General features: G+C 40.7%; 4 protein-coding genes across 5 annotated transcripts in view; 2 read left to right on the top strand and 2 right to left on the bottom strand.

The window, feature by feature from the left end:
* The window catches only part of si:ch211-130m23.3 (uncharacterized protein LOC558547 homolog), a 54,461-nt gene extending 48,483 nt beyond the window's left edge, over positions 1-5,978 (top strand). Inside the window, exons 8-17 of the mRNA XM_037776973.1 lie at positions 893-963; positions 1,066-1,133; positions 1,515-1,563; positions 1,639-1,674; positions 1,779-1,833; positions 1,922-1,992; positions 2,097-2,175; positions 2,324-2,352; positions 2,468-2,566; positions 3,909-5,978. Of these exons, the coding sequence (XP_037632901.1) occupies positions 893-963; positions 1,066-1,133; positions 1,515-1,563; positions 1,639-1,674; positions 1,779-1,833; positions 1,922-1,992; positions 2,097-2,175; positions 2,324-2,352; positions 2,468-2,566; positions 3,909-3,938 (587 nt within the window). The 3' untranslated portion in view covers positions 3,939-5,978. The remainder of the gene's footprint in view (positions 1-892; positions 964-1,065; positions 1,134-1,514; positions 1,564-1,638; positions 1,675-1,778; positions 1,834-1,921; positions 1,993-2,096; positions 2,176-2,323; positions 2,353-2,467; positions 2,567-3,908) is intronic.
* Positions 5,979-11,044: 5,066 nt separating this feature from the next.
* Positions 11,045-13,647, top strand: LOC119492494. The gene is made up of 6 exons (XM_037776985.1): positions 11,045-11,309; positions 12,192-12,334; positions 12,450-12,520; positions 12,735-12,863; positions 12,998-13,093; positions 13,198-13,647. The coding sequence occupies exons 1-6, from the start codon at positions 11,199-11,201 to the stop codon at positions 13,284-13,286; spliced, it is 639 nt and encodes a 212-aa protein (XP_037632913.1). The 5' UTR covers positions 11,045-11,198; the 3' UTR covers positions 13,287-13,647.
* A 540-nt stretch (positions 13,648-14,187) lies between these two features.
* f2r (coagulation factor II (thrombin) receptor) lies at positions 14,188-18,854 on the bottom strand. The gene is made up of 2 exons (XM_037776960.1): positions 18,602-18,854; positions 14,188-17,405 (listed from the first exon to the last, which is right to left on the bottom strand). The coding sequence occupies exons 1-2, from the start codon at positions 18,675-18,677 to the stop codon at positions 16,189-16,191; spliced, it is 1,293 nt and encodes a 430-aa protein (XP_037632888.1). The 5' UTR covers positions 18,678-18,854; the 3' UTR covers positions 14,188-16,188.
* Positions 18,855-18,989: 135 nt separating this feature from the next.
* Positions 18,990-22,333, bottom strand: part of iqgap2 (IQ motif containing GTPase activating protein 2) — a 33,498-nt gene continuing 30,154 nt past the window's right edge. For both annotated transcript variants that reach the window (XM_037776915.1, XM_037776916.1), the window contains 6 exons: positions 21,895-21,982; positions 21,528-21,740; positions 21,265-21,425; positions 20,945-21,088; positions 19,984-20,092; positions 18,990-19,611 (listed from right to left, as the gene is read on the bottom strand). In XM_037776915.1, coding sequence (XP_037632843.1) covers positions 19,498-19,611; positions 19,984-20,092; positions 20,945-21,088; positions 21,265-21,425; positions 21,528-21,740; positions 21,895-21,982 — 829 coding nt within the window. In that variant the 3' untranslated portion in view covers positions 18,990-19,497. The remainder of the gene's footprint in view (positions 19,612-19,983; positions 20,093-20,944; positions 21,089-21,264; positions 21,426-21,527; positions 21,741-21,894; positions 21,983-22,333) is intronic.

The raw sequence follows: 22,333 nt of genomic DNA, 5'->3' as shown, positions 1-22,333 counted from the left end.
GTAGATGTTGAGATATTTCACTCAAAGTCACAAAGGCTACCATCAAGGGTGTGCTAGAGGAAAAGTCAGGGAGAGGGTCACCAAGTCATTAGGATTCATCCTCTCGGAACCATGGATATCTGTACCAAATTTCACAGAAATCAATCCAGTATCCAATTTCACTAAAAACCAAAAAAGTCAACCTAATTGTGGCAGTAGAGGAATTGTCACGGGATCACCAAAGTCAGTAGGATTCGTCCTCTAGGGACCGTGAAACCAAAACTTCATGGCAATCTATCAAATTGTTGATTAGTGTGAACCAAATCATTAGACTGTATATAAGAGCTGGACAACAGTATGGCATATTGATGTTTTTAATAGTTTTTGGACGACATTGAAGTTCGACGACATGGAGGCATAATATATCAGTCTGTGGCTACACTGACAATTGAGTTCATTGCTTTTCATGGGATTTGTTGATAGTAATAAAAAAGATCTCCCTTTATCCTTTAAGTACACTCCAATTTACACAAACTACTCACTCCTTCAGAAAAACGCATCAATTATGCATAGTAAAAAGACTCAGGTTGTTCATTTACTGTTAAACTCAACATTAGAATGAGAAAATAGTGTAATTGAAGCTGAAATTGTAAATTTAAATGGTGGATTGAACCAGACACTTACGTCTCATCACGATCTCCTCTTAGGGTTTTGAAACACTGCAGTGTCCAGACAAAGGTGTAAAATACAAAAGAACATGCTTGTTTTGAAGAGAGAGTTATTCATGATAACAGACAGGCTACATGTAATTAAATAACCGTTCCACTTTTTCCACATTAAGCAAGACAATAAGGTACACGTGACCAAAAACTCACCCCAGTCTGACCCGAATACACTATTTCCTGTGTTTCAGGGCATCCAAATATGGGAGGACCAATGCAGCGGATGACTCCACCCAGAGGCATGGTACCGCTAGGGCCCCAGGTATGGGACCGGATGATATGTGGGGATATTTACAAAAGCATTGGTTCTGTTTGTTACTCTCTTGTAGACATAAATGAGGACGTTTGGTGTCTTCTTTTTTAGGGCTATGGAGGCGGGATGAGACCACCACTGAATGCCCTGGTTGGTCCTGGGATGCCTGGCATGAACATGTGAGTGGTATCAACAACATGTAATCTACACACACACACAACGTACATGTAAACGACCTTCCCACATTTCTCTCATTCGTAAGGGACAAATTAAACTGCAAACAACCTTAAAGTCTCACTACAGTAGACGCATTCAGCCATTTCCTTTCTGCGGATTTCAATTACAACTTTACTGTATGTTCTCGGGTCTGGAAGTGGAGCGAGGAGCCAGCTCTCCTCTGTTTTGTCTTCTTGTTTTCTTTTCTTTTTTACTTGTTGTTCCCATTACCTCTCTCTGGCAACAGAAGAGCTTGTTGTTGCCAACTCTGCCCAAATGAATTGGAAACAAAGAAGCTTGCCAAAAGCAGAAAACTAAAGTGTATAATCGTGTGTGTGTTCCAGGGGACCTGGTGGGGGTAGACCCTGGCCAAATCCTCCAAACTCCAATTCGGTAAGTGCTCTAACAAAGACACCCATCACAAAGTTATTTCATTACTTTCATGGATTTCCGTCTGTATTTTTGCAGACCCCTTACTCTTCTGCATCTCCGGGAAGTTATGTGGTACGTATGCTTGAATTTAAACTGTCGCTCTTCACTATAGCTGCACAGGCTGAAATTCATTAGTTCATGAATGAATCTTATGGGAACCAAAACTGTGATTTCAGGGACCTCCAGGAGGAGGGGGGCCGCCCGGGACCCCAATAATGCCAAGTCCAGCAGGTAAGCCCTGTGTATTCATGTCTGTGTGTGTTTATACATATGTTTATGCTCTTTTATCCTCTTATTGTTTCTCCGTTTATTATGTCAGATTCAACCAACTCTGGCGACAACATGTACACTATGATAAACACAGTCCCTCCAGGTGGAAGCCGACCAAATGTGAGACATTTCTCTCTCTCTGTGCATATCACTGTGTCTGAGTGTACAGCGTGTTTTAGATATGTTACAGGTATATCATTGTCTCCTGTGTATGTTCTCCTCAGTTCCCCATGGGTGCAGGTGGCGACGGTCCATTAGGGGGAATGGCTGGAATGGAGCCCCATCACATGAATGGATCATTAGGTACTGGAACAAGTAGCTTGTACATTATGTGCTACATTGACACTAAACCTCCGGTTATATTTGTCCCTAATTTGTCGAGTAATTTAAGCAAAACGAGCATTCATTTGATAGTGGTGATCGGTCTTCATACTTGCATTCCCTCTCTCAGGGTCAGGTGATATGGACAGTCTCCCCAAGGTAAGAGAAGATATTTATCTACTTTGAAACTCCAGTTTTGCAATTGCAAATGCTTGTCTGATTTCTGCAGCATATAACTACCAATAAGCTGTGTTTTACATAATTGTTTTTAAAGAACTCTCCTGGTAACCTAAGTATGAGTAACCAGCCCGGGACCCCAAGGGAGGATGGAGAGATGGGAGGAAACTTCCTTAACCCTTTTCAGAATGAAAGTGTAAGTCAATTGTCATCTACTGTATGGGGTGTCACGGTGTGGGACAGGTGGACCCAAACGCAGAACACTGACAAGAGGTTTGTGAGGTTTTTAAGAAGGTTTATTGAGAAACCAGGCCGGACGAGGGTGAGTGATATGGGAAGGCTGAGGTTGAACCAGGGTAGCAGACGGGAGCAAGCCGGATCCGGGAGCACAGGATACAGACACAATTTAGCACAGGTTTACAGGAATAGAAAGAACTTAACTTACTAGCTTGGCCTGAGCGTAGCTATGACAGTAGTTGAGATAATGATCTGGCGAGGACAGGAGGGAAAGCCAGAGTTGAAATACTGAGGTGTTGACGAGTGGATTGATGACAAGTGTGTGCAGGGAGCCAGGAGAGGAGACGAGCTGATTGGCAGCAGGTTGACTGCAGGACAGGAAGAGACACACACAGAGAGACAAGCCGGGGACATAGAAGATTAGAGGAGTTGGGAACACGAGGGGGAAGGAGACATAAGAGACACTCGGAAATAAGGCGGAGCACGGCCACGGCCGTGACATGGGGAAGGTTAGAGGAATCTTAGATAGCTGGTGCTCAAAACTCCATACTGTTAAAGGGACTGTTTGTAAGAATCAGAAATGCTTGTTAACAGCGACACCTGTGGCCGTTAAGTCAACGAAAGTCAGCGTCGGGCTCGCGCTTGCTCGCTCTACACAGACATGAACGAGCATCGCTCAAAACAGTGAGACAACACACATCAGCTAAAACCACAATATCACTCTATATTTCACCTGCTTGGCAGTAATGTTAGCTGACCAGACGAAAGTCTCTCCATGAATCAATGCTGATCCTAGTGTTGGCTTTTCCTGCTTCAGCCTCCGGGGATGAAGCTCCGAGGCTGAAGCAGGAAGAGAAACGTTATCGTCTCCGACCGGTTGCCGGTGTCTCCCTCTCCGGCCGCGGTCAGAGACGATAACGTTTCTCTCTGCGGAGCCCCGTCACTTCACAAGACACGGAAAACCTCTGTCGGTCTGGAGGAGCTGCAGCAGTTATTTCTGCACAAACGTCCACTGTACATTCACTAGATATTCTCAGAGCTAAATTAACTCTTCTGCAGTGTGTAGTGTGCGCGCATGAACGTGAGGTGGAGTGAGAACGCGCGTGGTGTGTGAGTGAAGACAAGCAGAGGAGCGGTCTGAACAGCGTAGCCACACGCGAGCGCGCATATGTGAGCGCGCATGGGAGACCGACCCGGTAGATTTATACGTGTAAAAAGTTACAAACAGTCCCTTTAAGTTAACCATAAAATTGTGTTCATACACGCTAACATACTTATTTCTCCCCATCTCATCTCTGCAGTATTCTCCAAACATGACGATGAGCGTGTGAAGGCTCTGAAAGCAGGTTTGGTTCAGTCGCCCACTAACCTGGTGTGGAAAAGCAGAGAGACGGGATGTGATGTCATCTAGGCCAGTGACTCTTCCTCCTCCACCACCACCACCTGCCTCGTCAGGACAGTTGCCCCAGGCTACGTCCTCCTACTACCCCCCCCCCAACCCCACCTCTTCATTGTTTCTGTCCACGTCTCTTCTCTCCTGTTGACTCTGCTACATTCATCAGTTCTTCCTCTGCAACTATGAGACTGTACAAAGCAACCAAATTGAAACAACCCGGAGGAGAACTCTTTGTATATTTGCATACAGTGTGTACGAGACTGTGCACACACTCCAGTCACAGACAGACGTGTCTGCCTTTTGCATCATATCACAGAGTTCATGCCCAAAAAAACAAACGGTCAGTATCCTATTTATGCTAAAGTTCAAATTTTCAAGGATTTAAAGAGATATAGACACTTTTTAATTGACGGCTAAACTGGTTGTCACATGGAACATCTTAATTTGTCCATTACTGAAAGAGAACTGGAGAGACGTCACAATCATAATGCCATCAGGTTTATTTGAGGCTTGTGCAGATATTTGTCTTTTCAGCTTTTTGAGGTTGTTTGAATCTTGAAGACCACTAACATTGTGTTTTATGTTTTATACTATGGGTTGTTTTGTTTTTTTTAAATTTCCATTCCCAAACTAAGCCACAAATGTGGAAAATGTGAGATCTCTTCAAAGTAAGCTCTGTAATCATGATTTGCAAATAGGCTTCAGCACAACCTGAAATATGTCTGCATTTTGAATTTGAAGTTGCATCGAATGGTTAGTGAGGGGGGAAAAAGAGCTTTTGTTCAACGCTTAAAGTGAGGCTATGCAACTTTTGTTAATCAGAACTCTATATGTGAGAGGAAGAATGTGTTGCATCTTCTTCCAAAAGCTAAATAGTCTCACTTTAAACAACATCAGATCAGTCACTATGTTGACTGCTGAGAGAGCAGTAAGGTTAACACTGGGGAGGAAGATTTGCACAAAGGTTGATACCCAATAGTACAGACTGAAAAGCTTTTCATAACTAAGTGATGCATCATTCGGTATTCAACGACAAACCTTTGTTGTGATTCAAACAAACTCCCCAGTATGAGTGGTATGAGTTACTTTTTGGAGGATTTTACATTCTGTTGACCGCACAAACACGGGGCAAATTTAACAATGGGGAGAGATTTCTTTGATGCGACTGTTATAGCAAGAGGAGGCACTAAACCTGTGCATGTAGTCATATGATTTATTTTTTTTCGCTGAGGCCTCTCTTATCTCTAGTTCTTAAACCTTCCAAATGATTTATCAGTTTACATCCCGGAGCCACAGTTGCAAAATGGATCCAATGACCCACATTCTCTGAAACATGAAATGTTAAAAAGAGAGAGAGAAATCAAAGACAGATGACCAGTATGGAGTCAAACTGTAAGACTCAAGCTTATAAAGTCACTTTGGTCACTCGTACTTTATTGCCATCCGGATAAACTGTGATCTCAGTGTGATGTGAAAGGTTGGTTGGTACAGAAAGCTCAAATAAGCTTGTTTTTAAATCAACGTTTTAAACTTTTTTCACTGCCCAAGATGTATTATCATCATGTACAAAAGGTTGATATGCCTGTGAACATTCTCCTCTCCCCTCCCTTACTGCAAAGTGTACAGCTCACAAATGTAGCTCCTCTGTCTTGTATGTGTATTTGATAATATTATTATTATTTAAAGAAAAATCTGGAGAGAATTATTGCAAAAGGGAGGGATGGACTGATGATGCACCATCACAACTGAACAGAGATATTTTATTTTGTTTTTGTGTTAGATCGAAGCCATAAGTGGGAGTACAAGAAGATGCATTTGTAAATTGGATCATGTTTTCCGTTTTGTGGCAGTATGTGGGACTCCATTTGTGATGTGTTCATTTTCTCTTTTTTATTCTTGTATTATGTTTTTGTAAATACACAGAGAAGTATTTCATGGGTTTTGAATATGCTAGTATAAAGCTTCTCTTCCCTTAGCCAAAGTGTCATCTCTTTTCATTTGTGAGGTATGTGCTTATGACATTTTTCATGAAGCTTTTATTGCATACTATATTATGAGATTTTTATTACATACTATACTATGATTGTTTTGACATTTTTATGAGTTACTTTTCTAGGATATTTTATGACTTTTTTATGACATACTATACTATGATATTTTTGTCATTTTTATGACATACTATACTATATTTTGGACATTTTAATGGCTTAATATACTAGGATACGTTTTATGGCATACTCCACTGATATTCTAATGACTTATGACATACTATAGTACATTTTGGACATTTTTGTGGCATACTATTCTAGGATAATTTGTATGACTTTTATGGCATACAATACTGTGATATTTCTTATGATATACTATTATATTTTTATGAAATACTATATTTTTGACTTTTTTGTGGCTTAAAATACTATGATATTTTTATGAGATACTATACGATTATATTTTTATGACTTTTTATGGCATACTGAACTATAATATTTTTACGACATTTTTATGTCATACGGACCAAACACAGCCCAATTTTCGACAACTACTTTTGAGCCAAATAATGGCCACAACGGGCCGACCAGATTTAGCTGTTAATTCCATTTTTATGGTCCTTTTGAGGATTTGTGCCTGACCGTTCGAATAATTCCACCTTTGAAATAAAAATTCTGCCGCTGTTCCAATTCGATAACACCTTAGAAGAAACAATAACTGTAATCTATTCAGTTCTTTCCTTGTTGGGGAAAAGCCAGACCCCTCCCTCATTACCACCACTGAGGTGCCTTTTAGAATATTTCCCTTGAACAAGGGACTATGTATACCTAACTTCTGCACGAGAAAACCAAATAGAGGAGTAATCCATGTATCTCTTGCAACACTGCCGAAACTCCTCTGTACATATACCCTTTGGTCTCTGCAGAGATGCATTTGAACTATTTATTACACAATGCCACCATTTCACAAACATACTCTCGGCCCACCTCCCAAGTCCCCATTCACCCCCCGCAAGTCTCTCGCCCCCATATTTATGTAACTTCCCCTCTGCTGGTCAGACTCCGGGCGGCCTTCCTGCAGGACTACAGCTGTCCTGTTCTTGCTGTGGTATCCAGTTGGCTGTGATTTTGACTTCTAATCATGTCTGTCCAGTTTTGTTTAGCTCTGCTGGCTCTCTCCTCTCTGACTGCTGCATCTGATCCAGCCTGTGAAGAGCTGCTTAAACCTCAAGAGGATCAAACAAAGGTACACTGTCATCGGCATTTACATACAACATAATCCATTTTTCTTTGTTTTAAAAAGCCACGCTGGTGGTTTTGCATGATTTAACCTAACCTAATTATAATGTATATTATTATTGTTGGGTAATACAACCGAAATTTTTAATTTTGCACATCTGTGTCATAGGTTACTGGAAAATGGATACTCCATGCTGGAACATCAGACAATGAAGAGCTCCTTAAGCAACTTAGAAATGTCAACAGCTCCTGGATCGAACTGTTACCCATACCTGACGGTGATGATATGACCCTTCGCTACGTAGACAAATTGTAACTGATGATCACTTTTTGAAAATTAATGTTAATTATTTTAAGACAATCAATGCATAAGGTAACTGGTGAGACTTAATCCAGCTTTTAATGCTTATTATGTTTACCTCTCCTTACAAGTGGTGGAAAATGTGTCACTGGAGCCGTTAATTTCACCTTCTCGGGAAACACCACCGTGGTGACATGTAAGTAAATTATGATACGTATTATCATTTGTGCTTTAACCCACAGTAACTAGAAATGCACAACAATATGTTAACCCTCTGTTTATATCTAATAGTTAACTTTAACGGCTCTGATCATGAGCACATTGGGCAGCACCTGGTGACCTGCCCTGACTGCATCGTCTGGACGGACACAGTGACGATGAAAGTGGGAGCCACAAAAGTCAGATACCTCTACATCTTCAGTGAGTTCACAGCTGTCTATAACTGTCAGCTTTTCTGTAATGTGTAAAACTCCCAAACTCTGAATTTTAGCACTCTATTTTGTTGAAATTAACTTTTTCCTCCCCCTCACTGCCACGCAGCAAAAACTGGGAAACTGGACGACTCTCATCTGGAGGTTTTCAAGAAACAGGCTGCGTGCCTCAACTTCCCACCAGAACTCGTCTTTGGAGAAACCACAGGTAAGACGCTGATTCACCACTACACACCCAACAGTAAGGAGTATGTGCATCAACTTGATTCCCTCCTTCTGTTTCAGACCTGTGCCCTTTTGAGGAGGTGGCTGCCACAGATGTAAAGGAGGAAAAACAATAAAGAGCCTGAAGTTACTCCATGAGCCAAATTTGTATCAAGTATGCTCTCATGTGTGTGTAAACTCTCAGCACCAGTTGTGTGTGTCGCATACTGTATGTCTTGATATAAGTGAGGGGGGTTTAATGTGAAACAAGGGGGGTTGCAGCTCTTTTATAAGTTTGTCACTGCCTTGTGAAAACAAATAGCTACTTAGCCTGTTGAAGTTATTCATCATGCCTGTAGATTGCTGTATTAAAGACAACTGAATGGACTGATTTCACATTTAATGTCTGATTTGTCGATCATGATATGATTATGATATAGGATACCACTTGAATGCATTTTCTTTTATGCATATAAAGTGCAATAAAAGGAAACATGTGAAAGGGAGATTCTTTTATATTGGATCCAATAAAGAAGAAATCAATCAATCAGGTCACAAGTCCATATAGTTAAGGTTGGTTTGTTCAACATCTTGGTCAGACCCAAAGTAGGACAAAAGTACAAATCAGAGTCTGCCCGAAACAATGCAGACAACTCATATACTTTATAATATGTCTGTATGGAAATATATGTTTCAAGAATGTCCAAGTTCGAAGTGAAAAACCTGCTCCAGCTATAAAGAGGGAGCCTTCTAGCCCATCCATACATACTTTCATAGGTGAGAAATACAGACATAGTGCCAATGTTGCACAAACTTATAAAAGTTAAATAAAATAAAATAAAATAACAGTTTACATGGAATCATTATTACATTACAAAAGCTTATGAAATAGAATCATCTGATGCCATCATACAAAAGTCACCTGCTTCTATCTGTTTGTACTTTCTGGCTCTTGGCATGTATGACTGACGCTAGGTTCAAGGTCTTCTTTATTTGTCATTTCTGTGTACTTTCGCATACATACAACAACCAACAATAACAACAACGACAGTAGACAATCAAACAATAAATGACAAATGTTTCAGTATAAAAAGTAGGCGATAAAAAAGACTGTCCGGTATTAAAAAGGTGACTCACTACTAGCCTCCAGTGATCTGCACAAAACATTGTCCAACACAGGCTGCAACAAAGTGAGTTTTTTTATGACTCAAAGCATTAGTTATGGACTGTGATTAAAATGTGCATTGGGGAAGTTAAAGATGGAAATACTAAGCAGGGCTGTGGACTGGCTGACTGTTTCATTCACGCATACTCTTGTTCTAAATCACAACACTCGTCTTTTCATGTTGTCTACTTGTCGGAGGGCCCCTTGAAGGATGGAGAGGAACACTTTTACATGGCTTTGAGAAACTTTCGCAGCCCTTTCAGAAGTTGTCTTGCACTCTGTGTGGCGATTTCCCTGAAAGAAGAGCTAGATGGTGGCCTTTTACCTTATTCTTTCACTATCAAAGAGTAGTGCAACTTCCACTCGCTTAATTTTACCAAGTTCACTCTTAACCATCAAGTATCCAAATACATTTACTGCGAAATGAAACTGTTAATATCTCCCCATGACTCAATATAACTCAAGAATAAAAAACAAAGCAACTGAATGAAGTTTTTTAGTGTTACATAACACAGCCTCAAGATATTGTAAGTCCACCATCCATGTAGAGTGAAAAACACACACACACAGAGATGCCTCATTTACATGATGGCACATACAGTACTGCATTATGTGGGTTACATAACCTCCCCCTACTATCTTTGAAGATTTAATGCAGATCTTTATCTGTAGCCACAAACTGAACAAAAACACAAACTAACATATACCCAACACATGAAACATTCCACATCGCTTGACAAACTTGTCCTTCTTTGACCAAACCTTCGAGATACGGGGCCATGAAACGCAATTGGTGATGTATTAACCAATATTGACAACGGCATTTTGCAAAAAAACTGAACAAATGGATTGTTCACTGAGCCTCATCACAAGGTTTTTGTGTGTGGGCCTCAGATAAGTATCTGACCTGCTGGACCAGATCAACATCTGGCAAGAGTGTGTTTGCCAAGCACAATATTAGGACAAGTGACGTCCCTGATTGACACTTCACAAGAAGCACATGAAGTATGTTGTCGTACTATGACTAACACATCATGTGAAGTTTTATTATCACTATTAGTACTCATTACTTCCCATCTACAAAAAAACAAACCAAACTGAACGACCAATCTCTGAACTGTGTCTGAGAAATGGAGGTCACTACATGTTATGTAAGCTCTCACCTTCCCTCAGGAAACTAAAAGCCACACAATGTCAAAGACGCTAAAGTCCATCTTGTGTGTGTTCAATGACTTAGCAAATAAAAGCAGTTCATGTAATGTGATAATTGTAATGTTTTGAAGCCATTGCTGAAATAAGAGATGAGGACAGGGGAGGAGACGTTTGTGTGTTTGTACCTGTGTGTGTGTGTGTGTGTGTGGGTGGACGTGTATCACTCATGTTGTGGGGACCTAAACCCGTTAACACAGTTACATTATGAGGACTTGCCTTCCTTTTTGGGACAAAATGCACGTCCCCATGATGTAAATCATTACATTTTAGGTCGAAGACTTGAAGAAACACGACTGTGTGTGTGTGTGTTTGTGTGTGTGTTTCTTTTGATTGTTTCTGTCTTTGTGCCTGTTATGTGTGTGACTCTGTGCAGGGGGGTGTTCACATATTGAAAGATGCAGGGGTCTTGCTTTTCAGACTCTGCCAGCTGGCTGTTATGTAACGGGATAAATAGGACACAAGCCCTCGCTGACTGGATGTGAAAAGTGACGGTGTGTGTGTGTGTGTGTGTGTGTGTGTGTGTGTGTGTGTGTGTGTGTGTGTGTGTGGCCCAGCCCACTGTTACAGAACACTTCCCCTGGTTGCTTTGAGGAGGCTCTAGCTGGCAGGATCCCTGACACTAGTGTTGCTCTCTGGCTGCCTGCTGTCTTGAGCCATGGCTGCACAGCTGGTTGTAGCTCTGCTGGCTCTCACCTCCCTGGGTGCTGCATCTGAACTGGACTGTAAAGAGCTGGTCAAGCCTCTGGTGCTGGACAGCCACAGCCCCGTGAGTATCAGTGATCATTTGTTATGAGCTGGTCATGTGTGAGGAGGCTTTTGTAGCACAGCGCTGTGTGTTAATGTAACTTGATTAGCTGAGTTTTGCTTTGGTGTTAACCTGCATTAAAATGTGCTACAAAGCTGTTACAAATTTAAATCATTTTTTAAACACAATTTGTCATTAATTGTATCGCTCTTAAAAATAACAGTAGTTGTGCATCTGTGTAGCCAATCTGTTATATATATATTATCTTGGTTTATCATTTTACCTTAGTAAAGCATATCCAATTTCCCATGCATATTAATGCATCTTGTAAATCGAGGCTATAGGCTACATTATGTACCCTCTTAACAGAAAAACTGTGATTTTATGTGCCTTTAGCAAAGAACTTTAGATCTTTAGTAGAAATTTCCATTTTTAATTCAATTGCAATTCATAGCAGATAGCAAACCCAAGTCATTTCCCCTAGGAAATAAACCAATATTATGCAATTAATTAAACAATCCCCCCACAAGGTCCATTAAGCTGTTCTGGGGCTTTCGATTATATTGCAAACAAACCTACTCCTCAGCAGATCCAGTTGTCACGGGAGTGTAGATGCTAAAATGTCAATTTTTCTGAGCATTTTAAAGACTTCTCATCTATGCTGGCTAAAACATTTTATTTGTCAACTGAACTGAATTGAACTGAACCTTCAATCTCAACAATATGAATCCCTTTACAATGATGACAAAATAAAGGAAAGCTATATCTATCTCTTTAAACCTCCTTCAAAGACTATCCTCTTCTATTGGAAAAAATAAAGTATGATCGCACTCTAACACAGATAAGCAGCGCAGTCATGTGAGTGAGTTGTGTGGATGTTTCACCTCGGTGTTTTTGTGGCAGATCTATGGGAAGTGGGTGCTTCACGTGGGGTCGTGGGACCAGCCTGACCTGAAGAACGACCTGCAGTCGGTGAACAGCTCCTGGGTGGACCTGTCAGCTTCCTTAGACAGCGGAGACATGACCATCTACTGGGCCGACCGCCTGTAAGGACACTGCAGATAATAATGTTATGATCCATTTGCTCTCACTTACAAAAGATGATGGTTAAGAGTTTTGAAAGTTTGATGTGGATTGTTAATCTTTTTTTTTCATGACAAGATTATCAGAAGATAAATGCCTTCAAGGTATAGCCAATGCCACCATCTCGGGGATGACCAGTCACACCACTTGTATGTATCTCTATTCATATTTTCCTGTTTGATGATATGTGGGTAATGCATGCAGCCAAAGCACAATACCAAGGTGTGTTGGTGGGTTTCAAGAAAGTCACACAAGACTCCAAATACAATATCTCAAGATTTTATATTTGTTCATTTCACTCATTTAATATCTTGCATTATGGGTACATTGATGTGGAAGCCTTGTTTTCCTGATGTATCACAGTTAATATCAAGGGTCACACTTCATATCATGATGGGAAGTACTATGAGACCTGCTCCGACTGCCTCCTGTCCGAAGACACCACACTCCTCCCTGATGGCAAGTCAAAGGGACGATACCTTTTCCTCTTCAGTAAGGTTTTTTTTCCCCCTCCATTGCTGATTTAAGTAAAAATACACTGTTTATCGTGCATATTTTGACCACTTGTCTCTATTTTCTGTCCTCCCTCCCCCTCCCCGTTTGCTCCTTTGGCACCTCTTTTAAAGCACGGAACGGCACTCTGGAGCCCTCTGAGTTAGAGACCTTCAAGAAGCAGGCCGAGTGTCTTAAATTCCTCCCAGAGTACTACTTTGGAGGACTAGGTCAGCCGTCCTTTGAGCTCTGTATTTTATCCAATTAAATCATCAAATTATGCTTTCTTCATGCTATTGTTTTCACTATTCTCATAATTTTTCTCTTATTTCAGATCTGTGTCCGGATGAAAGGGAAGTTGCTACAACTGCTCCCGAGAGTACAGAGGACGATCAACCTGATGTTGAGCCTACAGCAAAGTAAAGCAGAGCACAGAGACGTCATAGCCGTTTGGGCAGCATGCATACAGCTTAACATGTACTTAATAGTGTTGTAATGTGATCTTCATGTGAAATGCGCTGATATAAGATTATGCTGTGGAATAACTTGTCATTTAGTCGTGGTCCAGTTAGTCTTATTACTGTGTCTCTGCCTGCTAAGCTGTTTGACCTTTCATGATTTAGTTTAGGAAATGTGACATCTGAATAGCTCAAAGCAGATTCTGTCAGGTTCTGAAAAATCCACTTAAATGCCTACTTCGAATCAATTTAACAATCTGTAAATCGTTGAGTATATAACTATTTCCAACTGGTTGTGTGAGGTAAATAAAACAGCTTTCAGGCTCTTTGTTGTGTTCTCGTCATTTATTCCTACCATTATTCAGAAAAAAAGTCTTCTTCTGAGCTCCAACATTTCTCTAACCTTTCAAATACAAAAGAAGATGCCAGACACTCCTCTAAAACATTATGTCAAGATTAAACACTTCACCAAAACTACTACTCAAATGCACTGCTGTTCCCAGAAACTTCAACAAAGACTGTTGCTGGGTTACGTCTCTGTTAGGGGGAGAAAGAAGACGTCAAACTTTTAAACTGTCGCCAAAAGGAGTTCACTCAGACCCACAGGGAAACAACCTTCGTTGTACTGAAGAAAAGCCGCTTCAGGTCCTTTTTAAAATGTCTCAACAGTCAGAGACAAGTCTTGGCACTTTGCCTGAGTTCATTCAGGGGCAGCGCTACGGGCAACAGAGGACTGTGGAGCTGGCCATTCAATGCTGAGCAAAAGAAATCTGCATGGGTCTGCACGGTCATTAAAAAAACCTTCACTGGTGTATCTGAGTTTGTAGAAACCCCCTCCTCCCCATTATTAGCACTTGCACAACGACTTTTTTTTAATTTGAAACCCCAGAGGGAAAATGAATCAGCGTTAGAAGTTTTCTGCTGCAGACATCCTCTGCAGTGCTGCCGACTCTCCCTCCTCTATCTCATCCTCATCCCTCTGTCTGAGCATGGCTCTGCCTGCTGTTGTATTTCTGTTGGCTCTCACTTCCCTCAGTGCTGCATCGGCACCCGACTGTAAGGACCTGGTCAAACCTTTTATGCCAGAGGATCCCAAACTGGTAAGTTTTGTCTGATTTATCCCTAAGATGGTTGGTTTTATTTAAAAAGAAATATCAACACAATACATGAATCTGGACTTTTTATGTGAAGGTTTTTGGAAAATGGGTGTATGTGATGGGAGCTGGTGACCCCAAGCCCTACCACAAGGCACTGGAGTCTCTGAAAAGCTCCTGGATCGACTTGTCTGCCACTTCTGACAGTCAAGTCGTGACATTACGTTGGGGAGATCACTGCTTGTAAGTTTGCTGATTTAGTTTATTAAATATGTTGGTGCAGAATCACCCTTAAATAGAGTTTGTGGCACAATATTAGGAAGAAGGTTGACCTTTTCAGGCAGCATGTTAAATTTGAAGCTTGTGAAAACGTGTTCTGTCACAGCATATTCTTGTTTCTTAGTAATCGGTGTATCTTGGGGGAGGTAAATGCTACAGTCTCAGGAATTGCCACCACATTTCGCAGTAAGTCGCACATGAGATGAAGCTTCTTTCCTTAGCAACAGGATTATTAAGAGCATCCAAGACAACAGATAGTATTATATAAATAATATTGCATAATAATCAATCCCTCTGCTGTTCTTTTAAAGAAAATATCTCAGACCACAAAGGACATATTCTACAGACTTGCTCCGACTGCCTGCTGTGGACAGACACCTTTCGAAACGGGGATGTCACCGGTAGATACGTCCTGCAGTTCAGTAAGTTCCTCATCGGTTTAAAACACAGCTGTGGTCAGAGTTACAAATGTGATATCTCCTTTTAAAATTTCCCTTCTCTTTCAGCGAGGACTGGAAAAATAGATCTCGAAGATGTTGAAATTTTCAGGAAACAAGTTGGGTGTCTGAGCTTCCCAGAGAACTTTCACAGCTACGATGGTAAAACAGGTCAGTGAGTCTTCAGTAACTGTAATGACTGTAGCTAAAAAAAACAAAGCCGGACCTGTGAGTCAACACAAGTTGCCACAAGGTGGAGATGTTGTATTATGAAATGCAACATTTAAATATGATTATACATTGTGTTTTTTATACAACAAACTACATGCAGTACAATACATATGGTCAGGAAATGGAAATGCTGCTGAAATTCTCCTTGATGCTCAGGGAATATTTGCTTTCTTCTCTTACAGTTGTATTTTTTTGTTTGTTTTTATGTTTTCCTGTGTTTCAGAGCTCTGCCCCGACGACAAAGAGAGCACAGAGTGAGCAGCAATAAAAAAAAAAAAAAGATGAAGAGATACAGCAACATTTGAATTTAGCAGAAATACGTGTAATGTAGTAGTTTTGTATCTGTGGAATTATCTATGCTATGAATGCCGGTGCAAGTGACTAATGATTTTACATATTTACTTCTAAAAACCTATAACAGATGATGATATTTGTCTTACAATAATGCAGTTACATCACATGTAATGTTTTTCAGATTAAAACTCGTATTATTATACACTGAATGTTTAAAGTTCCTATGATTCACTGAAAGCAAGAATATGAAACATAAATCTGAAAAGAATGGCAGAATATGGTCTGCGAATGACTCAAACACACCACCCACTGTCCTGCTGGATATATTTTGAGATTACAAAATAACAAAAAGGCTAATTGGTTATCCAATAAGCTAATTTAAGTCCAGCACTACCAGGCTCTGGACACACTCTTTTGATCCAACCCAAACCTTTCCTTAGTCAGGATCTAAATACACATGGACTCTGATGTATTGTACTGTGTGTGCCAGTTTGAAAAGTGTCTCAGAAGCAGGATCGTCATGTCCATGTAGTTAAGCCACCAGCCTGCTGTAATGACTCCCCAGGTCAGTTTGAACACTCTCCATCTTGCAAGACCTGCCGCTGTCTCTCCGCCCGCTGGTTCTTGTACTCTGTGTTCCTGAGCTGCTCTCTGCTCGCGCCAGTCGCCTGCATCTGAGCAGTGCCGCCACCTGCTTCTGGCACTGAGAGGAGGCAAAGTAATACAGGACCGGATCCAGACAGCAGCTGAGGCTGCCTACGCACATGGAGAGCAGGTACACCTGGTAGGAGCTGTCGCTGGACTTGTGGGACAGCTGAACATAGTGAACCATCAGGATGATGTTGGTGGGGGCGAAGCAGACCACAAACACCACCAGCACGACCACAGCCATCACCACGGCCCGAGTCTTCCTGGAGCGGTTCTGCACGTTGGCTGCTGCCAGAGCCTGAATGATACGCACATAACAGACAGCGGTGAAGATGAGAGGGATGAAGAAGAAGATGGAGGAGTAGATGGGGAAGAAGTAAAGATAGTAGGCTTGTAGTGTTCCCACATCCTGCACATCATGGCAGGTGGTGATGCCCAGTTCTGGCAAATACATGGTTTGGCCAGAGATGAGGAGCGGGGTCACTCCTCCGAGGGCCAACAGCCACATGGCGGCGCACACAGCTGAAGCTGTCTGAGGGCTGCGCCACGTCAGTGAGTTCATGGGGTACACCACGGCCAGGAAACGGTCAATACTGATACACGTTATGAGCAGGACAGAGCAGTACATGTTGCAGTAGAAAGCTGCTGTGACAACTCTGCACATGAAGGAGCCATAGATCCAGTTGTTGCCATGGTAATGGTAGGCGATCTTGAAGGGAAGGAGCAGGCCGAACAGCAGGTCAGCGCAGGCCAGGTTCAGCATGTAGATCACCGCCGGTTTTCTGGGACGGACGTGATGCACAAACATCACCACGGCAACGAGGTTGAGGGGCACGCTGACGATTAAGACGAGGGTGTAAACGGTGGGGACGAAGCTCGTTGCCAGGCGACCCTGGAGGAAACCTTTAGCTTCCTCTGAGACAGAATAGTGCTTCTGGGGGGGGCGGTGTGGGCCGTGTCTTTTCACCGGCTCCTGCTCCGACCCCGAGCCAGACTCCCCGTCATCCCGCCAACTGTCTACAGACAGGTCAACGTAGTCTATAGGCTCATCAGTGACGGTTACAAAGTGACCAGAGAAAGTCCGCAGGAAGGGCGCGGAGCCTTGTCACAGGGAAACAGAGGAGGATACATCAGTGTTTTTTTCAAGTTATACATTCTTTGTAAATTTATAAATAATATACAGCACTCTTAAAGGGTTAGGTTACCCAATTTACACTTAGGCCTACCTCCAGTGGTATATGGCCATGCAGATTTTTTTCATGTGTATGTGAAAGATCTGTTACTCTGGACACTACTACAGTACAGACTTCACCATGAACAGTTTCTCTCTAGATAAGCCCAGAAATATGTAAGAAACTGTGTGTGTTGTTTTTGTAATTTTGCTAACCTCACTCTTTAAAAAGCTAATTTCATAATCTCTGATTTTTTACAAATATATGATGCAGCACCACCACACATCTTTAACATGATAGAGTTAGTACAGTTATAGAATGGAGGTATTTCAGTATCAATCATCTTATTTAACACTAAGTAAGCTTCCCAGGCAGCAGAGAGATCCCAAAGAGGCTTAGTGTAAACTGGTGACCTGTTCATGTTCTTCCACGACTAATGGTATTGGAAGAAGTATTTAGATACTGTACTTGAATAAGTAGTAATATTGCATTGTAGAAATACTCCATTACAAGTAAAAGTCCTGCCTTCAAAATATTACTTATGAAATATCAGCAACATGTACTTAAAGTTAGTCTGCCTAAGCAGTAGGCAGACTATTTTTGGCATCATTGGGTAAAAAATCCTTAATAACCTTTCAGCATATTGTAATTCAAGTGTTTTGAGAGAAAACAAGACTTCTGCACCTACATGATTTTTTTTTCAGATTACCTGTCTCATGCACTACTGTCAGGATATAGTGACCGTTTTATAAAAATAACTTTTTAAATCATATTTGCTTTATATATTGTTGGTTAGTCTCGCTATGAATCATATATTACAAGCTCAACATGTTTTGTAGGTACAATCTTAACCTGCAAATAACTATAACTATCAAATAAATGTTAAGGAGTAGATGTATGAAGTAGCATAAAATCTAAATGCTAGTAAAGCCTATACCTCAGAATTGTAGCCTACTTAAATGTATTGTGTTTTTACAATAATAATAAATGTTACCACATCTTGCATTTGTAAAACCAAGCAGAGAGTACAGGCCTATACAAACTACAGTCATATAACATTACACAATAATCAGTTAAGAAGTATTACAGAGTGTTACACAGTTTATTGTTACAAAAGCAACTTACCATTTTGGGGGGCGATTGCTGAGCTCTGGAGAGAAAACAACACCAACAACAACCCTATGTACAGGAGGTGAACCATGGCTTCACTGAATATCCTCCAAATATTTTACACCTAGAAGTGAGTTGAGATCAGTTTGCCTGAAGAGTTACTGAAGTGTGTTTCTGCCAGTATCAAACATGTTATTACAGTGCAGAGAGGATACTCCGCCTCCCCTTCACTGCACATCTCCTCCCCATTACAGAGATATAATGTGGACCAGTGACCTGGAGCCTCAGATGAAAACAACTACTACTTTTGATGAAAAATAAAACATGTTAAGGAAATAATAAGAAATAAAGTAATAGCCTACTAGCCGTATATGGCTGACATATGAGAATAAACAATAAGACATACTGTAAGTAATTTATTATGCACATTGTTCAAACATTAGAAATTACATATATACTGATAATACATATTAAAAATACATCAGTTGTAGCTTTTAAAATGTTTAGATGTTTTATTAATTAAAACATTTTTTTAATTAAAAGGCACTGGTAAACTACAGTATTTGCATAAAGCCAACCAGGCCGGCTCTATTTCTGAACTAATAGACACGTGTTTCAACGTACAACGTAACAATAACAGTGTGTTTCCTAGCTTTTACATACAAAACATGAATATCATTACAATTTCATTCTTAAAAATATATTACATTTACAATCACCACGTGGAAAAAATACAGAACGGATACATTTAGTGGAACATTTCATTTTGGTGTGATCCATCAAATCATAAATCAGATGAAACTAAACACTGTCCTGCACCATCTGATGTTTTCTGACTAAATTAATTATGTTCAACAAACCGTCAGAAGGCACAATCTGTTTCCCCTCGCTCCTCCTCGTTCTTTACCTTCTCATTTTCCATAGAATTTTTTGTTTAGGAGGAAGATGAGTAAATTAACATTGACTTTGGCTTTGTCAAACATCTTCATGACGGCCACGCCTTCGTACTGCAGCTGAAGGAGGTCCTGGACACAGAACACAAATAGATGCAGTGAGAAACACACACAATAAAGCTTTTTAACAGACGTTTTCAGTAATTGTTTTACGAACAATTTGTGGCCCCTCTGGTCTATTCTGTACACACCTTTATTCATAAATTCTCTGTATATCTAATATTTGTTCATACGTGATAGAACGATACATACAGAGAATTCATTACAACAAATGTGTCCACTACTTTAGTCTTTATCGCCAGATGTTTGCTCTGTTTCTGTGATATTTCCCGCAAGGAATCCGATGAGTGGAAAAGGACATTAAACAATCTGTCATCGCGGTTTAGTGTCGTCTAGTCAGCTGCTTTATTTCATGAGATTCTGACGCACTTGGGAAATGTTTACCTGGAAATGAAGCTGGACTTTTTCCATCTCAACTCCCATAAACTTGGCCTTCACCTCAAAATCTCCAACTTCCTCAGTGGGTGAAATGTCAAACATGACATTTTTGAACCTGAAAGAAAAGAGAGAGAGGCAATAGCATGAGATTAATCACAAAAAGTGACTAAACTGCACAAAACCACGATAATGATTTTTACAGTTTCTTGCCCTATTATTGCATAAATACAAAAACAAAATGATAGTAGTATTTGGAGGAACTGTCCATAGGACCCACTGTAGTAAATCATTTTAAACATATTTATATTTAAGTCCCTTTCTTTATACATTATATTTTATCATTATATTTATATACTCTGGTGCAGTTTAACAGTTAAACTCAGAAACACAATAAACAGCTTGGTAATGGTTTTCAGAATAACAGATGAAGTATGAAGACAGACGTCATCTCACTGAACAATACCTCTAATAATATTTTTTTTTCCACAAAAAAAAGCTGATAAGGCACATCCTACGTTTTGTATATTAGAAACCAGTTCATAACCAAGTCTCATTACTTTGAACAGGCATCTTTCCTCTTCTTGGAAAAAATCATATTCTGAAGTTGGATACGATTAAACTAATGGAAACTACAGATTCTTGTTTGTATAAACCCTTGTATAAAATCTTCAGCCTTGCTTGCACTGGCTAGAAACTTGCTCTGCCTTACGTATGATATGGTACATAGTTTGTTCTTTTGAGCAATGTAGAAAAGGGACTCATTTGAAACATTGATGTTGGCGGGTCGGCGGGTTATTTGGTTGGTTGGGTTTGGGATAGATTTGATCAAAATGTCTCTACATGTCACAGCCTAACAATAGAAACTTCACTATAGGTGCTGTAAATGTTAGTAAAAATCAAAAAACTGACCAGTGGTAAAGAGTAACATTAAATTCCCAGTCCTTTTTTATAGCTCAGCTCAACTCACTGGTTTGTCTGAAGTCCTTCTATCTCCAGGATGACTCCTTTCTCATGCAGCTTTGCTGCTGTGTACTTCAGAGACTGTGGCTTCCACTTCTTACTGCCCTTATTTTCTCCTTTGCTGTCCAGTTTTATAGATCTGCGTGAATTCCTGGACACACGAAACACAGTAATACATAAGTTAAAATCACAAAACCTTGCCCCTAGCCATCAAACCATCCACACAACACAAATAACAGGAAGTAAGATTATTATTTACACAGTGAGAAAAAAATATTTTGAAAAACTCTTCACTCACACAAAGTAAAGTAAAAATGTACAACTCACTTCCGGTTGAGGTTGTCCAGGCAGGTCTTGATGTAGGTATCATAATAGTTCATCTGGTCCTGGTAGAAGGCTGTCTTTGAGTTGAGTGCTGTCAGTGTCTGCTGGAGCTTCACAAGCTCGGCCTTCCTCCTCTGTCTGTAGCGTCTTTGGTAGCGAATGTCCTGTCGATGCACTTTACACATTCAGAAGCCGAACAGACCCAACAATACATGGAGCATCGGAGGCATGCATCCTACTATGTGAATGAAGAGCTGCTTGTGTACCTTTGATATGTCATTGATGACGTCCTGGTATTTGTTACTGATAGTGACGATGCCAGCCTGCTCCAGGTTACGGAGGTTCCTCAGGATCTTCCTCTTCTTCTGCTCGAGAGGCAGCTGGCTGTCCTCCAGTACTGCCGGGCTGCTCTTCAGGCCTTCGGGTGTCTGAGCGTCCTGGACGGCCCGGCGCTCTACAACCTTAGTATGCTCCGACTCCTTCGGGAGCAAAGTCATATAAGAAGTGCAAAAAACTGTTAGAACTATAACTAAAAAAAACTAAAACTTCAGTGCATATATTCATTTGACAAATAGAATTGGCTGTTGAGTACACAGTATGCGTAAAGAAAAACAAGATAGAAGAAAATATCACCTGTGGGACAGAAGCCGGGGTCTCGAGAATTTCAGGCAAGGTCTCTCCAGGTTGAATCCGAACCACGTCCACTATTAGCTTTTTTGTCCTGATACACACAGAATAAGATTATCATTGAGAGCCGGACCTCTTTGTTCAGGTGTAATGTCACCTAAACCAAAACAATATAGTCATCTGATGGTAGAGAAAACTTCACTTTAGAAAGCTTGTTGGGAAAAGTGTCATTAGTACCCAGACATGTAACATGCCTGTTACCACGGAGTACAGTATTGAATAGTCATACCCCACCTTCAGCTTTACTCAGGAAACAATTCATATACTACCAAGCCAATTAACATTTTAGTCTCACCTATATAACATCACCTTCTCTTAACTGCTTTAAGTCCAACAACGTGGCTTGGATCCAATATCGTCATCATATGTACAGTATGTTAGACAA

Source organism: Sebastes umbrosus, chromosome 8 (assembly GCF_015220745.1).
Source record: "Sebastes umbrosus isolate fSebUmb1 chromosome 8, fSebUmb1.pri, whole genome shotgun sequence".
In the NCBI taxonomy this organism is placed as follows: Eukaryota; Metazoa; Chordata; class Actinopteri; order Perciformes; family Sebastidae; genus Sebastes; species Sebastes umbrosus.
This window is presented reverse-complemented; position numbering and strand designations above follow the sequence as displayed.